Genomic DNA, 13,208 nt, shown 5'->3' on the forward strand with positions numbered 1-13,208 from the left:
TACAACTAACCAAAACATTAAAAAAAATTGATATTGTACATAGTGTTCTATATCCATAGTTACCTGCTTGTGCAAAGAAGGCAGGGAAGTTTGATCTTATATGTCTTCTTTGGGGCCAAGTCTGATCATTATGATTTCATAGCATTCAGTTTTGTTTGACTTTTTCTTCCATTTTCTTTGTTTTAGACATTGTGTATATTGTTTCTCTGGTTCTTATATCACTTCTGAATCTTATATCACTTTGAATCAGTTTGTATAAGTCTTCCCATGCTTCTCTGCATTAATCATATTTATTGTTTGTTATAGCACAGTAGTATTATGTTATATCTATGTATCACAACTTGTTTAGCCATTCCTTAATCAATTGATAACTACGTGGTTTCTAGTTCTTTACTATAAAATATTTCTTTTTTTTTTAAATGCAATTTATTTATTTAACATATTTGGTTTTCAGCATTGATTTTCACAACAGTTTGAATTACAAATTTTCTCCCCATTTCTACCCTCCCCCCCCACTCCAAGATGGCTTATATTCTGGTTGCCCTGTTCCCCAGTCAGCCCTCCCCTCTATCACCCCCCTCCCCTCTCATCCCCTTTTCCCTTCCTTTCTTGTAGGGCAAGATAAATTTCTACGCCCCATTGCCTGTGTATCTTATTTTTTAGTTGCATACAAAAACTTTTTTTGTTTTTGAACATCTGATTTTAAAACTTTGAGTTCTAAATTCCCTTCCCTCTTCCCTTCCCACCCACCCTCCCTAAGAAGTTGAGCAATTCAACCTAGGCCACACATGTATTATTATGTATAACCCTTCCACAATACTCATGTTGTGAACGGCTAACTACATTTTGCTCCTTCCCAACCCATCCCGCTTTATTGAATTTTCTCCCTTGACCCTGTCCCCTTTCCAAAGTGTTTGTTTTGATTACCTCCACCCCCATCTGCCCTCCACTCCATCATCCCCCCGCCTTTTTTTCTCCCTCTTTTTTTCCTCCCTCTTCTTTCCTGTGGGGTAACATACCCAACTGAGTATGTATGGTATTCCCCCTCAGGCCAAATCTGATGAGAGCAAGGTTCACTCATTCCCCCCTCACCTGCCCTCTCCCCTCCTCCCATAGAACTGCTTCCTCTTGCCACCTTTATGCGAGATAATCCACCCCATTCTATCTCTCCCTATCTCCCTCTCTCAGTATGTTACTCTCTCATCCCTTAATTTCATTTTATTTCTTTTAGCTCTCTTCCCTTCATCCTCAACTCACCCTGTGTCTGCTCTCTCTCTTTTACATATATATATATATATAAACACATATATATATATACACATACATGCACATACATACATATACATATAGATACATACATACATACACATTCACTTATATATATACATAAACATATATATATATATATACACATATATATACATATACATATACATATATACATGCATATTCCCTTCAACTACCCTAATACTGAGGTCTCATGAATCATACTCATCATCTTTCCATGTAGGAATGTAAACAAAACAGTTCAACTTTAGTAAGTCCCTTGCAATTTCCGTTTCTTGATTACCTTTTCATGCTTCTCTTGATTCTTGTGTTTGAAAGTCAAATTTTCTATTCAGTTCTGGTCTTTTCACTGAGAAAGCTTGAAAGTCCTCTATTTTATTGAAACTCCATATTTTGCCTTGGAACATGATACTCAGTTTTGCTGGGTAGGTGATTCTAGGTTTTAATCCTAGCTCCATTGACCTCCGGAATATCGCATTCCAAGCCCTTCGATCTCTTAATGTAGAAGCTGCCAGATCTTGGGTTATTCTGATTGGGTTTCCACAATACTCAAATTGTTTCTTTCTGGCTGCTTGCAGTATTTTCTCCTTGATCTGGGAGCTCTGGAATTTGGCAACAATATTCCTAGGAGATTTCTTTTTGGGATCTATTTGAGGAGGCGATCGATGGATTCTTTCAATTTCTATTTTGCCCTGTGGCTCTAGAATATCAGGGCAGTTCTCCTTGATAATTTCCTGAAAGATGGTATCTAGGCTCTTTTTTTGATCATGGCTTTCAGGTAGTCCAATAATTTTTAAATTATCTCTCCTGGATCTATTTTCCAGGTCAGTGGTTTTTCCAAGGAGATATTTCACATTGTCTTCCATTTTTTCATTCCTCTGGTTCTGTTTTATAATATCCTGATTTCTCATAAAGTCACTAGCTTCCACTTGCTCCAATCTAATTTTTAAAGTAGTATTTTCTTCAGTGGTCTTTTGGACCTCCTTTTCCATTTGGCTAATTCTGCCTTTCAAGGCATTCTTCTCCTCATTGGCTTTTTGGAGCTCTTTTGCCATTTGAGTTAGTCTATTTTTTAAGGTGTTGTTTTCTTCAGTGTATTTTTCAGTATTTTTTTGGGTCTCCTTTAGCAAGTCATTGACTTGTTTTTCATGGTTTTCTCGCATCCTTCTCATTTCTCTTCCCAATTTTTCCTCTACTTCTCTAGCTTGCTTTTCCAAATCCTTTTTGAGTTCTTCTATGGCCTGGGGCCAGTTCATGTTTTTCTTGGAGGCTTTTGTTGTAGGCTCTATGACTTTGTTGTCTTCTTTAGGCTGTATGTTTTGGTCTTCTTTGTCACCAAAGAAAGAATCCAAAGTCTGAGACTGAATCTGGGCGCGTTTTCGCTGCCTGGCCATATTCCCAACCAACTAACTTGACCCTTGAGTTTTTCAGTGGGGTATGACTGCTTGTAGACTAACGAGTTCTATGTTCTACGTTTGGGGGGGAGGTGCCAGCTCTGTCAGAGCCACACTCCTCCTTCCCCAAGGACCCCCAGTCCAGACTGGGCTTAGATCTTCAGCAGGCTGTTGCACTCCTGCTCTGATCCGCCACTTAATTCCTCCCACCAGGTGGGCCTGGAGCCGGAAGTAACAACAGCTGTAGCTGCCCCACCTCCGCTGCCCCCGGGGCTGGAAGCCGAACCGCGAACTCCTTCCACTCCCGCAGCTTTTCCCACTAACCTTCTCCGCAGTCTTTGGTGTTTGTGGGTCGAGGGGTCTGGTACCTGCCGCAGCTCACATATTCAGGGCGCTAGGGCCCCCTCCGCCCAGCTTCTGGTCTGGATCGTCCACACCGCTCAGGCTGGGCTCTGCTCCACTCCGTTCCCAGCTCCCAGCTCCCAGCTCCGTGTGGAATAGACCTCACCCAGAGACCATCCAGGCTGTCCTGGGCTGGAGCCCTGCTTCCCTCTGCTGTTCTGTGGGTTCTGCCGTTCTAGAATTGGTTCAGAGCCATTTTTATAGGTTTGTGGAGGGACTCGGGTACGGAGCTCACTGTAGTCCGTGCTTACCAGCCGCCATCTTGGCTCCGCCCCCTAAAATATTTCTTTTAATCACAGAATTTCTATCTTGAAAAAAATTTTGAGAGATCATCTGGTCTACCCTCCAGTCTTCTGTCACTATCACACTTAAGCCATCTTAGACTATTACTTTAACAACATAACAAAAAAGATTCCTGGGAGAAACAAATCTACTCCTCTTTACTCCTTCCTCCCCCTCCAGAAGCACATTGTACTGTTTAATCAATCCTTCTTAAGAAATGCAGAATGGTTCCATTCTCCAAATGAAATTACTGACATTCTATACAGAGGGCTTACCTTCAAGTTCTGAAATGATGCTGGTTTCTGAAGCTGTTTACACCCTGTATAAGAAATATCTTAATACCAATTAACAAAGGACTTATTTACCTTTTGCTTCCCGACTCAGAATCCCAGCAGGAATGTATTTCTGCAGTGGAGAGCAATCCAACAACCTTGTGATAAATTGCTTGTGGACCTGGGATTTTAGGGAGTTGTTAGGCTATATAGGTACCACAGCAAGTCGAATTTGTGATCAATTGTTATGGAGTGTCAAAATTTTCAATTGACACATTTTTATCATGTGCCTTTCCCTTTTCTTTAAAAGCAGGGGTATTTTTTGGTGAGGGCAGAATAGTCATATGTTATTTGAATTTCCTTTCCTTTATACTTGAAGGTCTTTCTCTTGATGGCTAACATTGTTTCTCAATGGAATTGTTTGGTTCAACCACTATGTGTTTTGGAGTTTGCCGCCTTGGATTTTTTTCTGGAGGTGGTCTATGGAGTCTTTTGTTTTCTATGGTCAGAAGTTCTGGGTAGTTTTCTCGTATTATTTATTGCATTATAGTGTTCAGGTTTTTTGACTTGTCATGTTCTTCTGGGAGACCTGTAATCCTTAAGTTGTTTCTGTGCATTCTGTCTTTGAGATTTTACTTGTTTGGAGATCCTGCTTTCTTTTAATCTTGCTCCTTTTTGCTTCTCTTCTTCCAATCATTCAACCAACCAACATTTATTAAACCCCTACTATGTGCCAGGTATTGTGTTAAGTGCTGGGAACACAAAAAGAGACTACATACAGGATAAATAGGAAATAATTAACAAGGGAATCAAGATTGCCCTTCACTTCCATGTATTTGCATTCTCAATCAGTTATCCTCTCTTTTGTGTCTTTGGTGAGACTCATCACCACAGATTCAAAATTTTCTATTCCTGCCAATTATTCCTGCTGTGCAGGCCACAAATTCTACTGTCATAATGATTATCTCTCTTTTAAACCATTTAGGAATGTCATTCTGTGGCTCTTTGCTCTCTTCAGAATCTACAGGGTCTTCTGCCTCATCAGGTGTTGCATCATTTACTTTATCTTGCAAGATTCATGGATGCTTAAAATCTCTTATTAGCTCTGGAGGCCGCATTTCCTTCTGCTGTTAATGTCTTCCCTATTGGTTTAACTGCTTTTGTTCAAGGTCTTTAAATTTTCTTCCTACTGAGATCTTTGGCAATTTCAGCCATTTTACTTATTTTCCCCTATTGCTCACTTTCTGATTTGGTCTCCTTTCGTGGCAGTTTTCCTAGAGGCTGGATCTCAAAGCAGCTCAGGCTCCTTTCACACTGGTTCACAGTTCAGCAGCCTAGGTCTCTGTTCCAAATGACTTCTGGAATGACCAAATTGGCCACAGCTAAATGCTGGGCTCTTACCCTCAGGCTTAGTGGAATGCCATACAGCCTCTTTCCCCCCTCCCTCCCATGTGTCCTGCCCCATTCCTTTTATTCTTTGACCCAATGACAGTGATCACTTTCATGCCACTGTTACAGCCTGAGAAAATTTCTAGCATTTGGAATTTAGATCTCCATAGCATTAGAGGTGTGAATCAGCACAAAGAATTGTGCTTTATTACGGGGTTGGACACATATCCTGCCTTGTTGCCTCTCTTCAATGCGGGATGAACTCTGTTGCAGCACAGAATGCTGCTGCTGGAGCTATCATGGCCTGAGAAAATTTATGCCACTTAAAGTTTGGTTCTCTGAGGCCCTAGTAATCTACATCGGGGAAGGGTCAGGGTGTAGAGTTGAGTCCTATTGTGAAACAGCTTGTGTAGCCTTGCTGCTGGGATTGTCGTGGGCAGTGGGGGAAGAAGTGTTGAGTCAGTGCTCTTTAGGGGTTAAGGAATAATTCCTAATTTCTCATGCCTTCTCTGCTGTTAATCCATTGAATTTTTACCTTGTTTGTTAGTGTCCTAGACTATGGCAACCACTTGAAATTGATTTATTTCTGTTGTAAATTCCTATTTTGGAGAGATTTGAGAGGATTAGAGAAAATGTCTAGTCTTCCATCTTGTTGGTCACTTGACCTGGAAGTCCCAAGCTAATTTTCAATATTCTCCAAATATATATTGGTTCAACTTAGTTCCACAGTTTCTTTGGTTTCCAGGATTTTTAGAGGAGAAATAGATTGGTTTTCTGCCTGAGAGATATTTCAACTGACACATTCCATCTTTTCTTCTCCATAGGCAGCAACATTGGAGCTTTCATTGCCTATGACATGGATCAAAAAGACACCGTTAATAGTTTTTTACAGTATGCAATTGCAGAGCAGAGTCCCTTGATTCCAAGTGATGGTCTCTTCTCCATTCAAAGTGTTGATGGAATTATCCAGTTAGCTAAAGGATCCTTAAGAAAGCAAGACCAAGCTCAGTATTATTTAAAAGTGCAAGTGTCAGATCCAGGTAAGTGCCTTCTGACCCCTAAATCCAGAAGAGAATTCAGAGGGTATTTCCTGTGTTGACTTCTTGTTGTGATTGGTTTGTATTCCTTGTCACTTTTGCTCTGTGATTTTTTTTAAATCACTGAAGAGAATGATGGCTCACAACATAAATGCTATCCTCGGGGCCCAGGTGAGAATGTGAGTGAAAAGTCAGTCACTTTGACTTGTTCTTCCCTTTCTGGACTAGGAGGGCCTTCCTTTGTGAAGAAAGAGGCCTTTCTTCACTGCCATATTCTCTTTTTGCAGACCAGTACCAAACTTGAGGGGAGAATTTCCTGGCTTGACTATAGCAGCGAAGGAATTCTTCTCTCCTCAACATAAACAAGAACAGGGTTCTTCTCTCTAGGTTTACTGTCTCTCTCTTTCTTGGATCCAATTCTCTTCCTCATGCTATTAAAGTCAAATTTTATAAACGGGAAATGTGTATTTATTATAGTACTCTCCCCTCCCCCAGGTATTGAGTGGAACCTGTTCTGATTATGTCCAACATCCAGAAAACCTGAAAATCAATCAATTTGTCAATCACCCCAAACACTTTTGCATTTAAAGAGAATTTACAGAAAGTTAAAAGTGTGCTAGGCACCAGAGGAACACAAAATAAGTAAGGGTAAGACAGGCCACCTGAATGCCTGTTGGCAATGGAATTCTGTTGGTTTCTGTACCCTTGCAGTCTAGATGTTCCTTAATAGTTTGGGCAAAGGGATTTTCAGTGGAGGTTTTAGGTGACATTGCTTTGTTTGATTTTCAGCTTTCAAGACAATCTGTAACGTGACAATAAATGTTATTGATATCAATGATCAGATCCCCATTTTTGAAAAAAACGACGTGAGTATTTGCTGGACCCTATCTTTTTTTCTTACTGCCTGACAATGATTTTTGGAACAAAATGTGGGATGAAGGAACATCCTGAAGTCACAAACACACACACTCCCACACCCACACACATATAAGAAAACCCAGATATAGCAGCTAACTGTAGTAAACATAGCAGGAACACATGCATTCCTTTCAGTGGAAAGTCTAGTGATCATTCTTTTTTGTTAAACAGTACAAATACAAATTCAAACTTGAAATATATAATCAGTCAATCTGTTTTAAACAAGCATGTTTAATGCAAATTAAAATAAGTGGAATAGTCTTCATTGAAAAGATATCATTTTTGATAGACCTTGATTGAAAGAATATCATTTATAAAATGGTTAAATAAATACATTTTGCTTTGAGAATCACTGTAAATTGTGTAAAAATATAATTTTTATATAGATCATTGGCAGTTTAAACCCTTTTACCAATAACTATTGTATGAGAGAGAAAAAAATAAAGAAAGACACTAATCTTATGGCTTAAATTAAAATAAAATATCCATAAGGCAAAGAAGGAAAAATTAATTTAATGCTTCTAGAAAAATATTGATGACCATTTTTATTGTTAGTAGATTTGAAACTTGCTAGTGGTTTTATTCAACATTTCATTTAAATGAACTGTTGAAATTTATTACTTAAAAAACTATTTAAGAGCTCATTTGGCTAGATTCTGGGGTCATCTTTGAACATAATTCTTTAAGGAGTGATTGGAAGATCAGGGATGACAAATCTAACAACTCAACTTAGTCATAACTAAAAGGAGGTTTATGTTTTTGAGAAATTCTGGGGTGTTTAGAAGTGTAGCAGAATTTATTGTAGACTAGGCACAAAGGATACACAAATACGAAATAAATAGAACTTTCAGTCTTGTTGAGTGCCCAATCATTTGAGTTCCTTGTTCCTTTTTCTAGTAAATGACAGACCTAGCATTTAGATTGAGATCCTTAGACTGGATATCTACCATCATTTATTTATTTATTTTTACTGTGCCATCACCTACGTCTCTTGTCTTCTGAAACTAGTGAGGCAAAACTAAACTCCTCATCACCTGACATTTTCATGCTTTTCAGGCCTTGGCTCTTGCCATTCCCTATGTCTAGAATTCTTCATCCCCATCTCTGCCTATTGAAATCCTACCCAACCCTCAAGAACCAATTCAAATAATATCTCATCCTTGATCCTCCTCGTCAGAAATGATATTTCCTTCCTAAATTATGAACCCATGCTATTGTTTGCTTCATAGTTATTTCAGAGCTGTTACATATTCATTTATTACTATAGTTCCCCTGGCAGTGTAAGCTCTATATATATTGGGATCATATCGATCATATTTCTATTTCTCGCAAGACCTAGGACACTGTTATGTAAAAGTTGGTGCATAATAAATGGTTGTGGAATGAGTGAATTAGTGAATGAATATAGTATCTTCTCTCGTGCTTATTATGAGCATTCTCATATCTTTGTCTTTCTTTTTTTCCCTAGTATGGCAATTTGACTATTGAGGAAAATATTGCCATTGGAACAACAATTCTCACCATCCAGGCTACAGACGGAGATGAGCCATTTACTGGGAGCTCCAAAATCCTTTATAATATTATTCAGGGGGACCCTGACAGACAACTTGTGATCGACACTGATCCCTTGACTAATGCAGGATATGTCAAGATAAATAAGGTGAATGACCCATTTTAGCAGGATCCATTGTTGTTGGTGTCTGAATAGGTCTATTTGTTTATTGTACTAACAGGAAATATAGTATCATGTAAAGAATAGAGGATTTGGCTTTAGCAGGCCTGAGTTAACAGCCTGATACTTAACGTAGGTGATGACATATGACCATGTTGAGATTACTTACCTCCCCTGAGTCTCAGTTTCCTCATCTTTCAGATGCTTGCATGACCCACTTTTGCTACAAAGTATGTTACAAATCTTAAGAGTCCAGATATGTGAGTTGTGATTGTGAAGAATTGTGATTTACTAGAGCAGTATGCCCTATGGGGATGTCTTCATTGCAAATTGGTATTGCAAAGTCTGAATGTAGATGTAAATAATTTTAAATGTGTGCATAGTAGTGTCCACAGAGTCCAAATTTGGATGTTGTCTGCAGTGCTATGCATGAAAAAGGATAGGCCTTACCATTAGTTCTGGACATGGCTTCACTAACTAGTTGGGGATTGTTGCCTGATGTTTCCCCTTCTGTCTACTTACCCTACTGGTAGCTAAGGGGAAATTTCAGGACATTCTCTCCAGGATAGGATAGACTAGCCCAATGGTCAACAATCTTTGTAAACCACTGACCTACCAGGGGATTTAGGTGAAAATTTTTTTAAAACAATTTTTGGATGAGATTTTAAAGGTCTTTTAGTTCAATGCCTGCCTATTTCCAGGCAGCTATGTGTTATCTATAAAAGTAGTGATCATGCTTTCCATTTTGTTACTTCTCAATTGTGGAAAAATGCTGAAAAATGGCAGAGTACCAGAACCAGAACAAATTTCTGGAGGACATTGTTTGTCACACCTCTTGAATGACTCTGGGCCATTAATTATAATGATCGAATTGACCTTTCAAACACCTTGGTACAGGGCAGAATCTGTGGCAAGACCATAATTTTGCTTTTAATGTAGAACTGAAAATAAAGTATTCCTAAAGTCAGGATAGATTGCCTCTCTAGGCAGATTCTTGCTCAGCCTTGTTCTTTACAAAGTCACATTGATTGCTCCTTGGTGCCTTATGCTCCCAAACTTTTCCAATGTATTTTGTGTTACGTGTGTATGTGACTTGTTCAAGTATTTTTACAGGTGTGGAAGTTAAGCTGACAGGTTCATCAGTTCCAGGATCAATTTTTTTTCTATTTTAAAAATACAAATCATAGGTCATATAACCCTTACCAGAGTTTCTCCTACTCTGATAAGTCTCAAACTAAACACAAATTTTATGATTTGCCACATTGTTTTCACATATAAGCATTCCTACTTATAGTACAACCTATTAAAAAGGGCAATAACAGTTTTCTGTTTAAATGAGGACCTGTAGCCACTATCTTCCCTCTTCAATCCCAAAAGAAATTCAAAGTACTCTAATGGGCAACCTTTAAGAGTGCTTCAGAAACAGAAATGCATAAAGGACCTGTGACTTCATTACCAGGAGAGAAGTACTGGTGTGGGAACTGCACTTGCTTTGGGTCACACAGCCAGTATGTGCAAGAACCCAAGCCCAGAACCCTATCTACTATGAGTCACTGCCTCTTGACTTGAATGCTGGTAATGAAATCTTATTAAGTTTTAACTGTTTCATGGGCTTCATTTTCTCTTTAAAATAGTTGGAAAGTTAATTGTGATTTCTTTACCTCAGTTTCTTCATCTATAAAATTAGAAGCTTAAATTGGATGACCTCTTAAGTTATCATCCAAGTCTCAGTCTATGATCCATAATCCTCTTCCAGTGCCTCATTGTGGCATGGAGGCAAAGGTTATATCAACAAAACACAATCTCTAATAGGTCCCAATAAGCTGTAGAGGTTTCCATTACTGCCTTAGTGATGAATTGTAGTGTGGCCACCCAAGGATAAGGCTAGCTAAGTTCAGAGAGATGCAGGGTCATGAATTTTTTAGCAACTCCCAAAGACCATCTACCAAGGTAGAGAGGGGTTGCAATCTGTGTTGGCGGGGGGGATACCCACGTCAATGGAATTACAGGTCCCTGAAGTACACTAGCAATGGGTACTTCTTAATACTAGTGGTTTTTTTTTTAAGTAAGTAAGGATATGACCAATCCTGATTGTTACAGTGGGGCATGGTATGCTAACAATGAACTTTTCCCATATTTCTTCCCCTCAACAATCTCTCGTGAGTTCTCAGAAATGACATGACATGCTTCCTGCTTATTAAGTTGTGTTCTAAAGAAATAAATCCCTGAATAACTTGAGAATCTTATATGATAAGTGTAATGTTGTGTGATGTTTGTGAGGGGAGCAAGGAAACTATGAATCTTTCTGATAATAGCCAACTGGCAGAAAATCTGAATTAATTTTTTTTGTTGCTTGTTTCCCAACAGCCTCTTGATTTCGAAACAGTGTCAATGTACAATCTTGTGATCAAGGCTGAAAATCCTGAGCCACTCGTTGATAATGTGCAATACAATTCAAGTTCCTATGCAAAATTTGTTCTTATGGTGTCAGATGTGAATGAACCTCCTGTATTCTCCCAGGAATTGTACCAAGCACGAATATCTGAGAATGCTGAGAAAAACACTAAATTGATAATGGTGAACGCCACTGATCCCGAGGGAGAGGCAATAAGGTAACAAATAGCCCTCTTTTTTCTTGGTTAGATTAATTTATTTTAATGAAAGAGACCAAGTAGCAGTTTGGGATTGGGACAAGTCTTCCCATACAAAATCAATACGCAGAACACATAACTCTCCTTTTGATCTGATCAGATATACTGTCACTAGTTTGATACATCTGGTGATTTGGATGAATTTTTAAGGAAGCTAAATTAGCAGACTATTTATCACCTAGCGGGTAGCTAGATCATGGAATAAGTAGATTGCTGGATTTGGAGTCAGGAAGATCTGAGTTCAGATGTGGCCTCATAAAATTACTGGCCAGGTAACCCTGTGCAAATTACTTAACTTCGAAATGCCTTAGTTTCCTCGTTATTCCTCCTAATATGAGAATCTATCTCCCAGGATTTTTGTGAAGATAAAATGAGATAATATTTGTAAAGCAGTTTGCAAACCTTTAAAGTGCTATGTAATTTCTGACTACTATTATTAGATCTGCATAAGATAGCAGCTTACATCTTTGTAGAATTTTCACACGGATGATCTCATTTGTGCCTTACATTGTTCCTCTTAAGAGAGCATGATTACCCCGATTTTATAGATGAGAAATCCTTGGCTAAATAACTTCCCCAAGATCACTCAGACATGAAGTGGTAGGGCTGAATCTGAAACCCAGGTCCTAATTTCTAAGTGGCCTTCCCATTGCTGCTTTTCGTTTCTAACTGTAATACCAAGGACCTTCTATGATGCTCTTATTCTCTTGCCTGTCTTCTGCTAATAAGCCCTAGGGTTCATTGGCTCTGCCTATTGATTTATTATGTTTCACTGTCCCATTCTGTAATCTTGGATTTCTGTTGTAAAGGAATTTTCTTTTCTGAATGTAATAGAGATGGAGTGATGTTAGCAGCCTTGGAATCTGCGAGTTCAATCTTGACTAGGTTGTAAATATTTTCCATCTCCTTTTGGAATCTGTTTCTTGCCCTGTCTCCACGTTTGAGTCCTCCTGACTTTTGGAAGGCATTTTTGCTCCGGTTGTCCTTCCAAAAGTTCCTCCCATAAGACTTTAGACTAAATAACAACAATCTTCCTTCACCCTCTCCTAAAAGAGTAAATGTCTCTGGGCCCCTTTGCTTTGGCTTTTTAGATGAGAAAGACCCTTAAAAGAGACCTTCCTTGACTTGAGAGAGTTCCCTTCACCCTTCCTGAGATCTCAGTACCAAAGACTCCTGAAGTTCTAAACCATTGGTGACCAATAAATTTCTCTCTGACTTCAGTTTGCCACAAGCAGATCTGCTGGCTCATTATGCCTATACTTGCCATTTACATGTAGTCTGGCTTTTCCACCTATTGCCCCATATTGGCTTCCATGTTCTCTATGTTCTCTGGAGGTCACACCACATGGGGCCAAGAAAGTGTCTAGGGGCTGTCAAGATGCCTCTTCCCTAGCTTGCAATCTCCATGCTGCTCTCAGTGTGTCTACAGTTGACTAAATTTCTATTTTTTTCTGTTCAAAAGCTATTGTCTCTTTTGAAAAATGAAGGGGTTAGAGTAGATGGCCGCTGGGGTCCCTTCAAGCTCTGGGTCTATGATCCTGTGACTTCCCACCAAATTCCTCTTTTAGTTATATCTCTAGTTCCCAGCTCAGTGGCAAAGCTGGATTAATTGACACAACTTGGCCCTCTGTCTGAGGTCAGATTTGAACTCAGGTCTTCCTGAATCCATATCCAACATTCTATTCACTGTGCCACCTAATTCTCTCACTTTACGGATGAGGAATTTCCACCCAAAAGGGTTAAATTACCTTCTTAGATCATACAAGGAGTAAGTGGCATAGTCAGGGTTCAAACTGAGGTCCTCTGATTCCCCTAATTTCAAATCCAATGTTATTCCAGTATACATTTCCTCTAGCACATAACTCATTCCCCTTAGGAGAATAATTTTATATTTGTGTTATAAG

The 13,208-nt window shown here is 39.1% G+C and overlaps 1 protein-coding gene across 1 annotated transcript in view; it reads left to right on the forward strand.

Moving 5' to 3' along the window:
- The window catches only part of CDH17 (cadherin 17), a 40,388-nt gene that overhangs the window by 10,469 nt on the left and 16,711 nt on the right, over positions 1-13,208 (forward strand). Inside the window, exons 8-11 of the mRNA XM_036741395.1 lie at positions 5,851-6,066; positions 6,853-6,929; positions 8,450-8,641; positions 11,021-11,265. Coding sequence (XP_036597290.1) covers positions 5,851-6,066; positions 6,853-6,929; positions 8,450-8,641; positions 11,021-11,265 — 730 coding nt within the window. The remainder of the gene's footprint in view (positions 1-5,850; positions 6,067-6,852; positions 6,930-8,449; positions 8,642-11,020; positions 11,266-13,208) is intronic.

Source organism: Trichosurus vulpecula, chromosome 1 (assembly GCF_011100635.1).
Source record: "Trichosurus vulpecula isolate mTriVul1 chromosome 1, mTriVul1.pri, whole genome shotgun sequence".
Taxonomy (NCBI): domain Eukaryota; kingdom Metazoa; phylum Chordata; class Mammalia; order Diprotodontia; family Phalangeridae; genus Trichosurus; species Trichosurus vulpecula.